General features: G+C 40.0%; 1 protein-coding gene across 5 annotated transcripts in view; it reads right to left on the minus strand.

Moving 5' to 3' along the window:
- LOC150078597 (agrin-like) overlaps window positions 1-18,735 on the minus strand; it is a 294,793-nt gene that overhangs the window by 256,040 nt on the left and 20,018 nt on the right. For all 5 annotated transcript variants that reach the window (XM_090385000.1, XM_090384999.1, XM_090385001.1 and 2 more), the window contains exon 2: window positions 6,695-6,910. In XM_090385000.1, coding sequence (XP_090241126.1) covers window positions 6,695-6,910 — 216 coding nt within the window. The remainder of the gene's footprint in view (window positions 1-6,694; window positions 6,911-18,735) is intronic.

Genomic DNA, 18,735 nt, shown 5'->3' on the forward strand with positions numbered 1-18,735 from the left:
AGGGCTAGGGTGTCCTCTTCAGATCACCATCAGGCCGTCTGCTCTACTTGCACTCAAAGGGAGTGGCCGCAAATCATCAGGACTTCACAATCAACCCAGCAAGCAGTCAAAAAACTGAAAGAGCCCGACTACAGACCTACTTCCTTCAGGAGTGGCAGCAAAGATGGACAGAGACGACAAAGGGCGAGATCACTCGTAAATTCTTTCCAGAACTGAACAAAATATACCCAAGGCAACCGGGTTGGTTCTTCCCGGGCTTGCACCTGACCTCGTTACTCACAGGACATGGACCCTTCAACCAGAAACTGTTCAGCTTCTGCCTCGTCGATGACACAAATTGCACGTGCGGGGAGGTCGAAAGCTGGGACCACCTGCTTTACGACTGCCCACAATACGAAGACCTCAGATGCACCCTCATCACGAAAATCCATTACCTCCCCAAAGGACTTGAACATCACTTCATTGACACGGAAGAGGAGTACCGAGCGCTCTCCCAGTATGCACAGGACCTCTTCACAAGGAGAAGGGTGTTAATTGCTATACATCGAGACTGATAGTACAGTAACATAAATCGCATAAGACAGAGACAATTCCTGGAAAAGAAAACTGTGGAAGAAAAGAAAATGAATGGAAAAGAAAGGAATAAAGAAAATAAGGAAAAAAGAAGAAGAAAAGAGAATCAACGGAGGAAAAAAAAAAAAAAGGGGGGACAGGGATTGCCTCATGAGTGTCCCAATCTGAATCAAGTGGACAAGAATAGAGACAACAAATTGCAGCCTAGCTCCCAAAGCCTCACGGCAGCCTGAAGAGGGCACCCTAGCCCCCTTCACCTTTAAACCCTACTCCCCCGGGGAGACGATTCTCTCGTCGCCCCCCCTCATTTCCACTCTGGTGGGGCATGGGCATGCCACACTGAAACTTGGGGCTGTCTTCCCTATTGGCTCCATATTTCTGTCTTTCTACCCCAGGCTTCAGCCTTCCCCCCCTCTCTATCTTCACGCTAGCCACACACACCTAAATTTAAATACATCCAAAATATCTTCACCCACGTTCTGGCCCAACTCAAGCGACGTCAACCCCACGATTGACGTTTGTATGTGTATGCACGTTGTGTGCACATATGTGCATGTGTGTATATATGTACTTGTATGCACACATATATGCACGCAACTCAAGTGACGTCAACCACACGATTAACGTTGGCACATGTATGCACGTTGTGTGTGCATATATGTGCTTGTATACATGCATATATGCATGCAATATAAATACAATATTTTTTATTATCATTTTATTTCTTTATTTATTTATTTTTTTATTTTATTTTATTTATTTTTTTATTTATTTATTTATTTATTTTTTTTTAGGTCCTAGCCACTGAAATCTCAGGAAATTAGGTGGCAGGACCTGCCAAAGTAACTTTAGTCTACTGGGTTCCTGGTCTGCCTCCACGGGGCTAAGGTGGGGCAACGTTGGGCCTCAGCAGGGGTCCAGCGGCTAAACGACCAGATGAACAACGGTACACGGCACTACACATATACAATATCCATACACTTTTAAATCTCTGGCATTTCCAGTGAACTGGTACACCCACAATGAAAACTACGCAGAGATGGGGGAAACCCCTGGTGCCGTCTGACACTAAATACACCTTACACCTTACATCAGGCCGTTTGCAGCTGTGCTGCGTTCTGTTCTGCTTTGTCACACATGGGGCGAGCCCCGTCCTTGCTCTTCTTTTCCGTGTGATCAGCACTCTTCTTGTCCAAGTGCTGGTCCTCTGCAGGGTTTCGGTTTTCTGTCACATTTGGCGGCGATTTTTTTTCAATCTCTCTGTACGTTGCTGTAGATAACTATTAGTGTTTTTCTCCTGGTGAATAGGTCTTGCGTAGACTGGGAGAGTGCCCTATATTCTTCCTCAGTGTCCAGGAAGTGGTGCTCCAGTCCTTTTGGGAAGTACAGTATCTCAATCTTGTTATTAGCAGCCCTCTGAGGTCTTCATAGTGTTGACAATCATAGACTGTGTGGCTCCAGCTTTCACTTTCCCCACATATGCAGTTGGGGTCCTCAACGAGTCCAAAGCCAAACAGCTTCTCCTTGTAGGGTCCATGTCCGGTTAATAGTGTTGTCATATGGTACCCTGGGAAGTACCATGGTGGCTGCTTTGGGTATATTTTCCGGAGGTCTGGCAGAAATCTTTTTGTTACTTCGCCTTTTGTAGTCTCTGTCCACCTTCTCTGCCAAAGATCTAGGAGGTGGGTCTGTTGCCTAATTTTTTCGTATTTTAGGTTGCCCGCCGGGTCAGTCGTGTATCCTTGGTGGGTAGCGACCACGCCCCTGGCCAGCAAAAACAGTAGCCCCCGCCCGAACTGCCTACAGGTCCAGAGGGAGCGCTCCAGCAAGTACCTGCAATGTTGGGGTACTTACCGTGCTGCAAGTGCGCGTTGTTGATAGCAGTATGGTCCTTTGGGTCATTTCTACTGTTCTTTTGTTAACTATCAGTGTCGTTTTTGGATACCACACCGCTGCTGCGTAGGTGATTGCTGGCAGGAAGGTTGTTTTATAGTAAAGCATCAGTGCTTTTTTCTTGAGTCCCCAATCTTTCCTTGTGATTCTGGTTACCAGTCCACAGTATCCTCTGATTTTTCTTCTGATGTATTTCAGATGCGGCTGGAACGTCAGGTTTTTATCTAGGATAACGCCCAGATACTTCAGTTGGCTCACAAATTTGATTGTACTTGCCACAGGCGCCGCCTAAAATAGGCGCTGCTAGATGCATTACTGCATATATATGAGTGTTAAGGTACGATATGAATTAGGCGCCATTACAAGGTTTTGCCTCAGGCGCCACAAACGCTAGCGTCAGCCCTGCCAGGGGAAGACCTGCCCAGATCCCCAAGAACAGGGGAGCCGATTTAGATTGCAGTGACTACAATTCGGACCATTTTAGCATTAGCATTAGTAGAGGCATTTGATGCAAGAAAGCAAGCTTATGCAGCATCAGCCAAAAAAAAAAAAAAAACCCACTTCCACTTCACCCCTCTGTTCATTCAGAATACCTGTCCAGCTGAGCCTTAAACTTATTTAGGCTATCAACTTCCACGACAAGGGATGGAAGTCTGTTCCACCAACCAACCACCCTCTGGCTAAAGGCAAATTTCCGCACGTCTATCCTACATCTGTCTTTCCTCAATTTGAATTTATGGCCTCTCAGGTGATTTTTCTGAGCTAGAGGAAGAATCCCATCAGCATTGAGCATGCTTAAACCATTCAAGGCTTTATACACCTCTATCAGATCACCTCGCTGGTGCCTAGTCTCCAGACACTGTAATTTGCAAAACTTAAGCCTTTCTTCGTAAGAGCACCCCTTTGTTCCATTCACTAATCTTGTTGCCCTTCTCTGTACTCGTTCCAGCAGCTCTACATCCTTCTTGAAATGAGGCCTCCAGACCTGTATACAGTACACTAGCAGTGGCCTGACCATTGCCTTATACAAGGGAATAATCACCTCCTTATCCCTGCTAGAAAAATTCCTATATATCATCGACAACACACCATGAGCTACTCTTGCAGCCCGTCTGCGCTGCTCAGAGAACTTCATATCTGCCTGCACAACCACCCCCAAATCCCTTTCATTCTCTACCACTGTCAGTGTAGTACCACAGAGTTGATACGTTGCTCTGGGGTTGCTGTTTCCCATGTGTAGTACTTTACATTTGTCAATGTTAAACTTCATTTGCCACCTCTCAGCCCATCTGCTCAACCTTTCCAGATCCTGTTGCAGCAGCATAGTGTCAGTAGTGTCCTTGACAACCCTGCCAACCTTTGTATTGTCTGCAAACTTGGACATTAAGCTTGATATACCATCATCAATATCATTTATAAATACAGAAAACAATAATGGACCCAACACTGAGCCCTGAGGGACTCCACTAATAACATTAGTCCACGATGAGCAGTGTCCATTGATTACCACTCTCTGTCTTCTCCCCCTCAACCACCCCTTTATACAGAGCAGCAATTTGCCTCCAATGTCACACTGCTCCAATTTGTGTAGCAGTCTTGCATGTGCAACAGTATCAAAAGCCTTTCTAAGATCCAAGTATATAATATCAAAGTTATTCCCTGCATCCAGTTCTTTTGTGACTGCATCATAATATCCAATCAAGTTGGTCAGGCAAGACTTCCCCTTAACAAAACCATGCTGTGTCTGAGCTATAATGTGTGGGAATTTTATGTGGGAGTACAGTGATTATAACCACTGTGCTAATCGCTAGGGTCAATGCTTGTTACAACGGTTTGCCCAACGTGTACAGTATCGTTGGTATGCAGTTGGAGACGTTACATCCAACTGAATGAAATTCGGCGGGACGGATCATATCGTTACATGTACCTTATATGAAATGAGCGTTTGCTGGGAGCTGTTGGCCATTGCCAACAGCTCCCAGCAAACGCTAGCTAAAACTGCCGTGGCATCCACCATGGCAGTTTTAGATAGTACGATCCATTGCAGCCATCTGCTACTCGTGTAAAGAGGTATGGGTTAGATTTCCGCCGTGGCTGGAGGAGGGAGGAATTTCTTAATTCTTTTCCTCTAAAATTGAAGCTGCATTGGCTGATCCTAGGTGAAGGGTAAACAAAAGGTAAACTGCAGCTGTTATCAACCCACTGCAGGATGGAAGCCTCTTCAGCAATTCATGTTGAGGGAAATGGATCGTAATCTGCCACGCTGGTCAGTGCGGGTTAGCAAATCAACCGTATTTAGCAGTCAGGGGGCTTAGACCCCGGTCTACTCAAGGAGTGTGTGCTACTGCACCCCCGCCCCTGACCACTCGGCTACGGAGGCCTGTAGGTGAAAGGATAGAGTAGTTCATCCTCGCAAAATATGTAAATTGACCAAAGAATACACACGTCTACAGACAAATAAAACTGTATGGCACGAGCAAAAAGTTTGGTGCCATTTAAATAATTATTTTAAATGTCGGCAATAGTGCTGAAAATCAGTAGCCATCAGAAAAAGAGACCTAACCATATTTATATTATACTAAATATAGTATAAATCATAAATTAAGTTGTAATTTGAGTCGTTATAAGTTCATTTAATAAAAATTTATCTGAGATTAAGTTATATGGAATTAACGGCAGTCAGGCAAAAATAATTGCTAGCCCTACGGATAGAAAAAACTAAAATAATTAATTTAAACATAATTAAAACATTATTAAAAATATACAAGCGTTTATAACCAAGTGATTTGAAAAGAAAAGGCTGGAAGGACAGAAATAGTACCTCAATCTCCCACGAATACTCTAATAGATTTTGAGGCATATTACAGTTAGATTGTGTACAGATATAAAAGCAAAGAAAATGAATGTAATGAAAGAAATTTCATTACATTTATTTCAAGAAACGAAAGAAAATGAATGAAATTATAATAAAGGCAAAGAAAATGAATGTAAACTACTTCGGAAAATTAGCGGGGGTGTAAAGCCCAATCCCTTAGCAGGTTCCTGATAATTCATTGTGTAAAGAAGCGTCTACTTATAATAATTATTAAACGCGCATTTATGTATCTGAAGTGAAATTAAAATTGAAAGTCAGAATGATTAAAATTGCCTGTATCAAGCGCCGATTAGCAATCATAAAGAGCAAAGCAATCCTTACCAATGCATCAGAACTTACAAAAACGTGGATAAACCCTAGCAGCTGCAGGAAACGAAAGAATTTCAAAGTTCCCTCTACAATGTGGACAGCACCGACCTCTGCACATAACTCAAATGCCAGAATATTAATGCTTAAAATTACCAATATCTATTTATGGAAATTTATTTTATTTTTGAAAAAAAAAAAACCCTTAAGTAACAGAAACCAATCGAGAAATTGAAACATAAGTAACTGAAACCAATGGTGAAAAAGAAACTTAAACCAATTACCATATAAAATGATGAAACATTTTGCCTGTCTGCCGTTAATTCCATATAACGTAATTTCAGATAACGTATTATTAAATGAACTTATAACGACTCATTTTACAACTTAGTTTATAATTTATACTATATTTAGTATAATATAAATATGGTTAGGCTGGCATATAGCTAGCAGAAACAGTTTTGGTTGTTAATGATGGCGTATATCGCGATATATGCCCCATGATGATGTGCCTTTCAGTGTAAGCCTTGTTCAATAACAACTGGTAAAATTTGGTATTTTAGGTATTTTAGATTTTGTAAACATGAAATTATTACGATTATTATTAGCGTTGCTTTATATAGAGGCTGATAGTGTCCTTTGTACGTTGTAGATATTCGCTGCCAATTTTTTTTTTGAATTTTAATCTGTCGTGATAGGTAGGTACCATTTTAAGCTACATCTTTTCAGTTTGTGTATTCTCAGGCAATATATAGATATATTCTCAGGCAATATATATATATATATATATATAGAGAGAGAGAGAGAGAGAGAGAGAGAGAGAGAGAGAGAGAGAGAGAGAGAGAGACGTCCCATAGGATGAGACTGACTTATATCACGGTAATGTAGACAGCGTCGTGTTCCGAGAGTGTAAATTCCATTTTGAATTGGAGTGCAATCTCTTTTCTTAGGTGCTAAGATTAAACTGTTTAATGTCTTTTGAGTCGGCAATTTCAATGTCGAATTATCGCGCATGCGTACAAAGAAAGTTTGGACGAGGGCACTCACCTGAACTGCATTCTCCGCTGTATATTATCCTCAGACTTCTCCTCGATTTGCACGCTTCAACTCGGAGAGTGCACTCGTTGATATAAGTCTTTCCATCAGATCCGCACACCGGCCGAAAATCTGGGGAACATATTGCGTTACAGCGACATATCGGATTTCGGTTGTCATCTAGTTGACAGACTTGAGAAGCGGGACATTCGACTCCTTCACATGGATCTAAGAAAAGAAAGAAAATAATAACCGGGTTAGCAATTAGCTAATATAGTTACTCATTAGTTTTCAGCAGGAGCTGGTTGACCACTGTCGAAGGATCTAAGACACTCAATAACATCGTAAGCCTTGAACAGGCTTATTGGGGAGGACTTTTCACAACATGGCCGGCCTTACTTGGTACACGGAATTTATAGTGTAAAGATGGAATTTATTTACACGGAGGAGATGCAAGCGTTTTTTTCTTAATGCCCTTGAGGATGCATTAAAAGAGGGTCCAGAGAGATTGCTAGTGTGAGACGCCAGTAAGGTCAGTGGCATGTGACAAAATTATATTTGCACCCTCTGTGAGAGCGCTTGTGTCCAACTGTTAATAACCTTGAATACTGGAAGGGAAAGTGCCATAGGAAATACAGAAGAAATAGAAGCAAAATCCCTCAGCAATCGGGGACTACTTGGAAAAACACTTAAATAACCACAAGGAGTGTATCATCTGAGTTTTGAAAAGCAATAAAGTAGAGGGGGGGTTTGATGACGCATAAGTTGCTTTGACTATAATGCCCAATAAAGTAGAAAACCTAATTTTTCTATATACAGTAATGCCATATATGTATGTATATGTACTTGACATGCAGACATGTACAGTATCTTATGTAGGACGGCACCTGAACGAAAGTTCAACTCCGTCTTTGTACACTGTGATAGTTGCAGAGCACTGTAACAGGCCACAAATGTGTGTGATGTTATGTTCGTGCAGTGTGTGAGTTGTTTAGTTGTTTCTGGCCGTTTTGTCACCAGGCAGGCGATCACCTGGAAAGCCTGCCCAGTGTCCGTCTACACCACGGGGAGGTGGGCCACAACTGCGCAAGAACTATGGCCAACCTCAACAGTCACGCACTGAATGTCCAAAGAGAGTTTGGAGCCATTTAAAAGAACCCCGTGCCAGCAAGCCGGCAACAGCATGCACACACACACATACACACACACACACACAGTCATTCCCAGAGGAGATAGGACAGCAGAAGACGAAGAAATGATGAGAATAGTATAAAGTAAAAAAAATAATAATAAATAAATAAAAAAATAAATAAATATATATATAATATATATAATAAAAAAAAACAAAATAAAATAAAATCTTTATCCATGTCTTTGCCCACGTCTTTATGCAGTGCTGCCCAAAGTAGTCCACAAAGAGAAAAGGTGTACTGTCAAACAGAAGTAGTAATGTCATTCAAACATGAATGACATTACTGGAGTGGTGTCAGATGTCTCTGGTCGATGACGGTATCATTGAGCAGAGGAAGGATTTAGTTGCAGAGAGTCTTAATAAAGGATGAGTCAGAAAAGTGCAGCATCCCTTAAAATTTTTGCGTGTTCTTGAAAGCCACAACAATTTTTTATATGACGTCATCAGGACGACGAGGCAGCGCACAGTTGTATTATGATTTATAAATTGATAAAGATTGCCATAACGTACTTGGAAGTGGAGCTATCAATAAGGTGGTGAAGTTCTAATAAGGCGTCTTTGCATCCAAGCCCTTGCCTAAAACCGTATTGAAGAGAGGATGTGGAGCTTGTAGCTCCCTGCAGTGTGTTTATTTTATTAGCGATTAATCTCTCTAACACTTTTCCCAGGTGAGAGAGCAAGGCTATTGGGCGGTAGGATCTGGCATTATCTAGTGGCTTACCAGGTTTTTGTAAAATCTTAAGAATGGCGTGTTTCCATGGTTTGGGAAACGTTCCAGTATTTAAGCAGTTGTTGAATAATTTAAGTAGAATTTTGGGCCTTAGGTCATAAAAGTGTTTGATAAATATATTGTCAATCAGGTCATCGCCAGGACATTTGTTTGACTGAATTTTATTCAAGATTGAAGTAAGTTCTTCTGCAGTGAATGGACTTGTTTCTTCTAAAGGAAGGTATTTTTGGTTTAAATCCCGAATAGATAGATGGTGTGAAGTGTCAATAGTGAGATCATCATTACGCAGCAGTTGGTCCAAGATGGCATTTATGGAGTCTGTTAGTGTACGAGTTTCCATACTGTTGGATGTAATGGAGTTAAAAATGTCACCCAGGATCATTTTATTTTTAGCAATTTTATAAATTACGCCCCAAGGATTATTATACCCAGACGTACGGAAAATTGTGCCAGGATTGCAATTTGCTTTCATAAATAAATTTTACGTATTTTCTTTTGAGAGTTTTGTATTCTTCGTGTAATCTGTTGACTTCTTCTTGAGGCCAAGTACGCCGTTTGCGCTGAAACTTTCTTCTGGCTTTTTGTACAAGTTTCCGAGTAGAGGAAAGTTCGTTATTCCACCAAGGTGTGCAGTTAGTTTTTAGTTTCTTTTTATGCTTTTATGCGTAGATTTCTGAATTGCAGTAATGATAATTTTTTGAATCTGCAGTGCTAGTCTAGTTGTTCGGTGGTAAGAGAATTAAAATTTTCTAGGTTGTCTTCAGGCAAGTGAGAGAGAGAGAGAGAGAACGGAACGATTAAAACGATCCCATTTTATGTTTCTAAGAGAGTAACGTATGATTACGAAGAGGTTGTTGAAGAGGAAGAGTTGATCCCAGCAGGACGACGATAGAGCGATGGTCACTTGTTGTTAGGTCAGTTTCAACGTGCCAGTCAGTAATATAAGGAGCAATACAGTCTGTGGCCAGAAAGATGTCTATATTTGATTCACCCAGGGAATTAAAAAAGGTACATGGCTGGTTTGGTTGATTCAAGACAGTAAGCTGATGGGAGAAGATGGTATCCTCAAGCAGTAATCCCCGCGCATCTGTGAAAGAACTATGCCACAATGCAGACTTGGAGTTTGAGACGAGTAAAATTAACAGAGAAATAGGGCCTAATAAACTGAATACGGAATCGATATAGTGTAAATGAGGAATCAAGTCAGATGACGAAGGGCAATACATTGAGATAACATAAGTCGAGTGATTAGGACTCAAGACTTGAATGCAAATGGCATGCTGTGATGTTAAACAGGACAAGAGTAAAACGTCAACATTATTATTAAATATTACGATGGCTACCTTAGGATCTGGATGAGTTTGTTGTATAATCCGAGAAGAGAAAGGATATCCGACGATTCGTCCTTTACTATGATATGGTTCTTGAAGAATGAGAATGTCAATGAGTTCCTCCTCAGATACACGACGTAGCTCATCTGCCACGGTGCATGAATGGTGAGCATTGGCTTGCAGAAATTTTAAGTTGACAGTCGAGATATTTGGCTGGGAAGCGCTTGAACTCGATAAGACTGTGATATTAGAAGGGAATTGTTCGTTGCCTTACTGTGTCTTGAGCCTTTATGTATTCGGGACAGTTGATATCTCTGACCGAATGATTAGCATCATGTTTGTGCCTCTTGCAATTAATGCAGACAGGCGGTTGATCCTTGATGGGGCACTCAGCAAAGATATGGCCTAGTTTGCCACAATGTCCACAAGGTCTTTTTTGTTTACACGTACTTGAAGTGTGTCCGAAAGCAAGACAACACTTCGATAGCACTTCGTCACAACAGTGAACGGCTTAAATCGGTGAGCGGTCCACCCAATAAATAACCTGTCTAAAGCAGAGATAGCTGAAAAAATACGTGGGGTAAAGTCAAACACCCAATTCGAAGTGTTCTTTGATTTGGAGCTAATTTTAAATCGGAAAGTGATCTCTTGTGAGATTTCTTCACGTGTGAATTTAAATTCTTTCAGGTTTTTGAAGTAGAAATCATCAAGTATTTCCTCTTTGGTTAAATCATTATCAATATTGTATACCAATAAGGTTGGATTCTATTTCTTAGGTATCTCAGGGGTGATTCCAACATCAGACAGGATTTTTGAGGAAGAGATGGTATCCAAATCTTTACGTGAATCAGTTTCTAAGATTACGCCTTTGTTTTTAATGAGATGGAGAGCTTTAACTTTGACTTCTTTCAAGTCTTGCTTTAAGGTTTTAACTACACGTTCTTTAACATCAGTGCTTGTAGTAAGAGTAGAACTCTCAGATGCCGTTAGGAGTAATAAATGTGGTTTTCTGGTTGAAGTAGTTTTAACATTAGCGGATTGCAGACTGTCTGTTTGGTTAATAGAAATTTTTGCAAGGGATTGTGCAGTAGCCTCAGAGAAGTTTTCAGGAGAAACTACGTTCAAAGAAGTATCAACTAATTCTGTAGAAGTTGAAGATTTTGCCACAGAAGCATATGAGAGAGGTGTGGGCATTGTTTTTGAGTCATCACTTCTTATCTGCCGCATCTTTATTTTCATCTTAAGAGCTTCGTTTTCTGTAATCAAGCCATTCACAACTAATTCAAGACCGCTCCAAGAATGAAGAATAGCTTTGATGGCAGTTTTTGTAACCTTACTATTGTCGTTCAATAAGTAAGTTTCAATTTCTTCTCGCAGGAAAGCAAATGCATCGAGAGGGGAAAGATCTGAAAGTAAGATAGTCCCGACGTTTGGTATTTTAATTTTCCTGGCAGTTGAAGTAGCAGCCCTAGTCAACGTGTCCGGACTAAATGGTTTTACTTGAGAAGAATCAGTAGCGACATTTGTGGTCGTAGATATTGGTACGTTACTTGAAAATTCAAGATGTTCTGGTTTAGCCTTAGGAGCGGTTATACTTGTAGTTTCCCTTGTCTTACTTTGTTCCTGTGAAGAAACTAGAGCTGGAAACTCATCGGTGTTTACCGACAAATTAGTGGAGCCTGTATTTTCTTCCACGTTAGGGATTTGTTCTTGGGAGGATTCCAGTATGGAGAAGTTTCCTTTATCACGGGACAAGTTAATAGCTTCACTAATAGCCTCTGTCATCCTGAAACTTTACAATTTTTAGCGACAAAAGGCAATTCTGTAGGATGAAGGGTTTTTACCCTTGAGGTATTTACCTCAGATGGTTAGACGCAAAACCCCACCACAGAATAGCTGTGGCGGGGTTTTGGGTTGTGTTTGAATTGATGGGGCGCTGAGTTTATCCAAAGAAAGAAATGAACGGCGAGTATCTGTGTTCTGCATTGCTTTGACAGATCAACATGAACATAAATCCAGGGAGTGGACACTAATGATGGCACCTAAAAACTCACTGAAGCCTAAATTAAAGCATCGTGATAAGGAAAGGATTCGACATCAGACTATTAATGAAACAATCGATCAATTATGTAGACTTGTACCAGGAGAAAGCATAAAAGAAACAAAGATTTGGAAACTACAAAGAGTAATAAAATACTGTTCATTTCTTGAAAAACTAGTAGATCAACTTTCTGACGATCTTTATGAAACTTCTGCAGCAAGCAATAAACTCTGTAAAAGCACAACATTACCAATGTATGATTGTGATTTTTCTGGGAATATGGAAGGAATGTGCAGTGCATGGGATGTTAATGAGCTAGAGTTGAAATAGAGAGAAAATACGAGAGAAAATAAATAATTAGAAATTGGTTGGCTGATGTGAGAAGAGAGCACAAAATGTAAGAAATGAACAACCAGATTTTACGCAGGTGACGCAATCAACAGCTTCATATATCTCTGATTTTACAACTGGAAACCATTTAATAACAGTTTCACTATCTCTGACATCTTCAGGACCAACTACTCCAATGCCATCTACTAACATGCCAGAAATAAATACTCAGAGTTGAAGTAAGCAAGATACCCCTAAGCAAATACCTCTAAGTCACACTGAAATAAATGATTTGAATTTTTGTATAGCTATTACACAAATTATCCAAGATGATGATGATGCATCTGAAAAGGAAATTTCATACCAAAGTATCTATCACAGAGATTATCCAAGAGGATGATGATGCATCTGAAAGGAAAGTTCATACCAAAGTGCTTTTAAGACATTTTGTTCCGAATACTAGCTACATTTCCTCTATGGCATATTATTCTCTTACTTAATGTGTTAGTAATTATTTTTAATATCAGTATTACAACAGAGCAGTAAAAAATTGCTCACCCTGAATTTGAGATTTTGGCATCTGTTAATAAAAATATTTCATAAAAGTTGAATCGCTAATATTAATATGTTAAACCGTCGTCTGTGATAATTTGCATCTGCATAAAGCGCAGTACATAATTGAAATTTAGTGCTTAATATTAATTTGTGAAACATTACAGATAGATACTGTATAATATATTTTCCTAAGTGCCTTACGTTTTGTTACTGCTGACAGCAGCTGTATTTAACTGCCTTGTGTATATGTGTTATTTGTCCAAGTAGATTAATCATATATGCCCGAGTCTTTTATCACTAGATAATAAGTTAAGGATAAGATTCAGGATACTTGAAAAAAACTTTATTCTCTAACTTAAAATCTATCCCTGGAATTATTTGCAGAGAGGTAGGAATCTGGAGACACAGATAATTATGAAAATTATTCTCGAATATGTAAAAACAGCATTTAAATTGTTGGATATCATATTCAAATATAAAACTGTAAAAATTTATTTTGCTTAGTCTTACATTATGGTTTATGATGGGTTATTTTATTTTTTATAAACCTTTGTTATCTGACTGTCTCTTTATAAATGCTTCGTGCCGAACAAAAGATTTTCTTTAGTGAAATGAAGAAAATAATCAGATCAAATGAAAATAAAACGTACACACAACTGTTTGGAGACTGGTCAGCTCCTGTTACTATTGTACCAAAGGTGAAAATTCATCAGAATTAACTTTAATAATATGTACACATGAAGATGTTCTTGTCTGCATTTTTCTTCTTTATAGTGTTGAACTGCATCATTTGTTTTTATATTTTAAAATCTTTTATAGTTCTGTCATCATTTCACCGCTTTATTCATACTTGCTGCTGTGGTGTAGAACTTCGTGTCAAAACGTTTTGTTAAATTTTAATTTAATTATATGTGATTTTTAAAATATCATGGATTATTATTAACTCTGATAAAATATTAATAAAAGCTTCCTTAAATAGGCATACGACAAGGAGTAGCAGGGAAGAAGCGATAAAAGTATCGCTAACTTGACCTTGGGGAAGCTTAATTGGCCCTTCTTGTACGAGTTGAACTACTTGTGTTGGAAAATCTTTTGTCAGTAAGGTTGCTTATGCAGATCTAAAACTAATAAAATAACTTTACCTGATGACTTCTTTCAGAAGCTGATACACTCATTTTGGAGTCTAAATATTCCTCTTCCTGCTGATACCAAATACCACTGTTATTAACTGTTCAGGCAATTAAATTAAGACCAAAATAGTTGAGCACTTTTCACTCGACTGACGTGCTGCGCGATTGAGACAGCAATGCCATGGAAGGAATTGTAATCAGATTAAATTAATTTAGATTTCCATCAAATTAACTAACTCTGATACAGTTGGCCTTACTGAGAAGTGGCACCACTCAGAGGTATGAGATAGATTTCATTTCTGTGAATACAAGTTAATCAGAATTTTTTTTTTTTTATTTCGGATTAGCCGAGAAGTAAATTGCGTACATTCTCTAATCGACTTGCCTGTTTTCCTGGACGAAAAAATCTGGAATGGGATTCCGGGAAAGAAAACATTGCTCGCCTGAGATCGACTAACTCAGTCACGGTGTGCAAAAGCCCCATAAAGGTTCCTCTCGTCATTGTCAGGATTCATATCTAGCCTTTTCCACACTGTGCGGGGAGTGCGAGCGATGATAGTAATCACTGTGCTACCCACGAGGACAGGAGACAGAGAGGCAGGGAGGGAGGAGAACGATGCTTCTGGTGAATTGCCTAAATGTGAAAAAAACACAAGAATCTCTTCTTGTGTTTATACTTTATTATTATCTTTATTTTCTCCTAAGAGACACCCGCTTACAGCTATTAACCAGGGGGTGCACATTCATATATACAAATATACGTTATACATAATTATCTATTTATAATTTATACAAATCAGTCTTTATAAATTATACAATGTCTAAATTATACATTTTCTAAATCATACATTGTCTAATTAATTATATTTTACACATCATTGGCTTATTTTACATGACAGGCAGATAGAAAGAGAGCACAAGCATAATTTACAATTTTTCAAGGAATTAGAGAATGTTCACATCTACAGCACTATTTACATCGAGTTCACAGAAAGAGAAGACGTCCAATATAAACATAACAGGAGCAAAAACAGTCCCGACCAGTTCGTTCTTCATTTCCTGCATTCTCTTTTGTTTCCCTCAGTCGGCATCACTCAACATTTATAGATGGAGTAATGCCTTTTGAAACACTTCGGTCCTGTACCTCTTCTCTGCGCAAAGCCTTTCTGGGTCTGCTTGTAGATCGTTGAACATCTTAATGGTGTTCAAAGGAAAAAATCGCCGAAGGCTTTCCAGCTGTGTGAGCGCGCTACTGATTGGAAGGGATGTTGTTCTATTCTCCAACCTTTGCGTCATGCGGAGCCGAGTCAGCAGGTGGTCAGTTTTCGGCGAGTCGACTCTCCCGGTCAGTAGTTTTGCAAGAGTGAGGATGTTCTTGGTGACAATAATGTGAGACCAAGGCGTGACATCCAAGTTGGCATATAAAATGGTTCTTGAGATTGTAAATGGCTGCGTAGTGATCCTGTTTAACCATCTCAGCATCCAGTACTCTAAACCGAGGAAAGCCTTGATGGTAGCATCTGGGGCAGAAGACCAAATCTGAGATGCGTAGAGAGGGATGGGAATGACGCATCTTAAAATATATTGTTTAACAAGGTCAGGGTTCCTGATACCTACTAGTTCTTGTCTGGAGGTCCATAGCGCTGCGTAAGTTTTCTTCTTTACATGTCCGAAATGGGGTGTGAAGTTTAGGTTTTCGTCCCATTTCAGACCAAGATCAATATGTGTCCTGACCTTTTTGACCACACTGCCATTTACGCGTATTGATATGTGGTTTTTAAATACCTTGTTGGTGAAAACCATTTGTGCTGTCTTGTGTTCATTTAGTCGGAGCCCCATGCAATTAAGGTATTCTTGCAACTCGGCGATTTTGGAGTTTGCTTCGTTGTTGCATTGTAAAGATGTGTTTTGGTCATTCGAAGTGACGAAATATTTCAAGTCGTCTGCATATACGACAAATTGCTTTTGATTTTGGGTCAGGAAGGGATGCAGTGCTGTTGCGAAGAGAGTAGCAGAGAGGACACCACCTTGTGGGACTCCCCTGTTGACTTGGAAGGTCTCTTTGGAAGTTCCATTTATGGCAGTGATGTGTCTCTCCCTCAAAGAACTCGTTATTATAGCTAATACGTGCCCAGTTATATGGAAATATTCCTCCAAGATGATAGTAATAGCCGAGACGGATATACTGTCGAAAGCGGATGCAACGTCTAAGAAGACAATGTCTAATTGCTGTCTGAAGTTAAGGGAGTGTTGGATTCGGAATAGAGTCTCCATGAGATTGGTGGTAGTAGATCTTTGTGGGATCACTGAATGAAGGTACTCCGGTCTATGCCCGAAGCAGTGATGGTTGATGGTATTTAAAATGGATTCCTCAAATATTTTTTGAAACGAACATCCAATTGCAATAGGCCTGTAGTCTTTGGCGGACTTAGGATTGTTATTTTTGGGAACAGGTTTAACGAAATATGTATTCCATATCTTCGGAAAGTGGTTTTCACTTAAAATTTTGTGGAAAATGTGAAGGAGCAGATCTATGATGTATACACTGCTGATCTTAATCATGAACGCATATACGGATATAGAGTCAGTGTGGCGTGAAATGACTTGCAAGAATGAGAAGATGAAAGTTAAAGCAAGTTATAGGCCAAATGGCTCCGACGAGAACGATAAAAAAAAAAAAAAAAAAATCTTTAGGAAGGTTTAATAGTCTAGCAAGCACGAATGCCTTATTACGGCGACATCAAGCAGCCTTCGATAACATCAACCCATGAGGTCTTTTGCAATCGTTCTGCGAAAAAAGTGGAGATTCGGTGGCTTTCCTCACTTCACTAATGATGAACTGATGTGTGCATCTCAACATCCAAACAGGACCTTCACCCGCAACATATCGAGTGATGTCCCACAAGGGGTGGTCCTGTCCGGCACCCTATTCCCTGCTATTCTTGTCTTCTTCTAATTCCCTCAAAATGAGTATTTAGTATATGCAGACGGCATCAAGCTACTGAAAATCTCAGCCGATCCATCTACAGTAACTTCAAGCATTAATGAAAACGTTCAAATTTTGCCGGCTTTCTACAGCACTTCGGGTTGTCTCAGCCCTTAACAAATCAACCGTTATGGTTCTCTCTCTCTCTCTCTCTCTCTCTCTCTCTCTCTCTCTCTCTCTCTCTCTCTAAATAAACAACCTAGTGTGATTCAACCTACGATCGGAGGGTCACTAATACCTTCAGCTACCATTCAAAAAACCCTCTGAGTATTTGATATAAAGCTAAGATTTGGCGTACACAGTGAAGAATTTCAATTGTCTGTGATGGAGAGCGAAGGAGCATCTGTACGTCAGTGACAGAGCAAATAACCAGCAGATACATGCATGCCTGCATGCCTCTGTATATCCCGCCGCGTGTGAGGCAGAAATCGATATTTTTGGACCGATTGCTGGACCCTAAATTATCCACCTACAAGTCTCGCCTCAGGCTAGAAACACCGGTACGGCCCAACACCTAAAAATCCTGAGGCTGTCAAACACAATGAGGTGCACAATGATAACAACAGAATTGCTGAATACGCTTATAAACTTTCCAAATAGAGTCGGTATTATATACTATTTGGGATGTATGTGAGTGGTAGGTTCTCCTTTTCCTTGAGAACAAGACCCCCAACTCATTAAAACAGAACCTTTGTGGTCTGTCCTTACCGTCCCTGCCACTTCCTACAATACAAGCTGTGCAGCGCGAGGAAATGAACTTTCCCACTTCATAGCAAGCAGAAACTCCGACAGTTCGTTGCGGAGTTCAGCAATAGAGCCGCCGCAAGTAAGCGTCACACGAGCATCAGTTCAGGAAGGCGCCAATTTTTTTTTTTTTTTTTTTACATATACAAGTCGGACCTCTGTTTAATGAACTTCTTTATAGAGAAATTTTCTATTTAGTGACTTTTTTAAAATTCTCCTGGGTAATTATATTTATAATAGTTTCAGCAGAACGAAAAAAATTATGACGTGTTTGTCCCACTTTAGCATTAGTAGACGCATATGATGCAAGAAAACAAGCTTATACAACAGCATCAGCCAAAAAAAAAAAAAAACCACTTCCATTTCACCCTCCGTTCGTTCGACTGTCCAGCTGAGCCTTAAACTTATTTAGGCTATCAACTTCCACAACAAGGGATGGAAGTCTGTTCCACCAACAAACAACCCGCTCGCTAAAGGCAAACTTCTATCCTACAACTGTCTTTCCTCAGTTTGAATTTATGCCCTCTCAGGTGATTATTCTGAGCAAAAGGAAGAATCCCATCGGCATTGAGCATGCTCAAACCATTCAAGGCTTTATACACATCTATCGGATCACCTCGCAGGTGCCTAGTCTCCAAACACTGTAATTTGCAAAACTTAATTTCGTAAGAGTAACCCTTTGTTCCATTCACTAATCGTGTTGCCCTTCTCTGTACTCGTTCCAGCAGCTCTACATCCTTCTTAACACGAGGCCTGTAGACCTGTATCCATTACTCAAGGTGTGGCCTGACCATTGCCTTATACAAGGGAATAATCACCTCCTTATCCCTGCTAGAAAAATTCCTATATATCATTGACAAGACACCATGAGCTACTCTTGCAGCTCGTCTGCACTGCTCAGAGAACTACATATCTATCTACACAATTACACCTGGTCCTTTTTATTCTCTACAACTGTCAGTGTGATACCACAGAGTTGTTACGTTGCTTTGTGGTTACTGTTTCCCATATGTA

The sequence above is a fragment of the Mastigoproctus giganteus genome, chromosome 11, assembly GCF_048544385.1.
Source record: "Mastigoproctus giganteus isolate SK-2022 chromosome 11, ASM4854438v1, whole genome shotgun sequence".
Taxonomy (NCBI): domain Eukaryota; kingdom Metazoa; phylum Arthropoda; class Arachnida; order Uropygi; family Thelyphonidae; genus Mastigoproctus; species Mastigoproctus giganteus.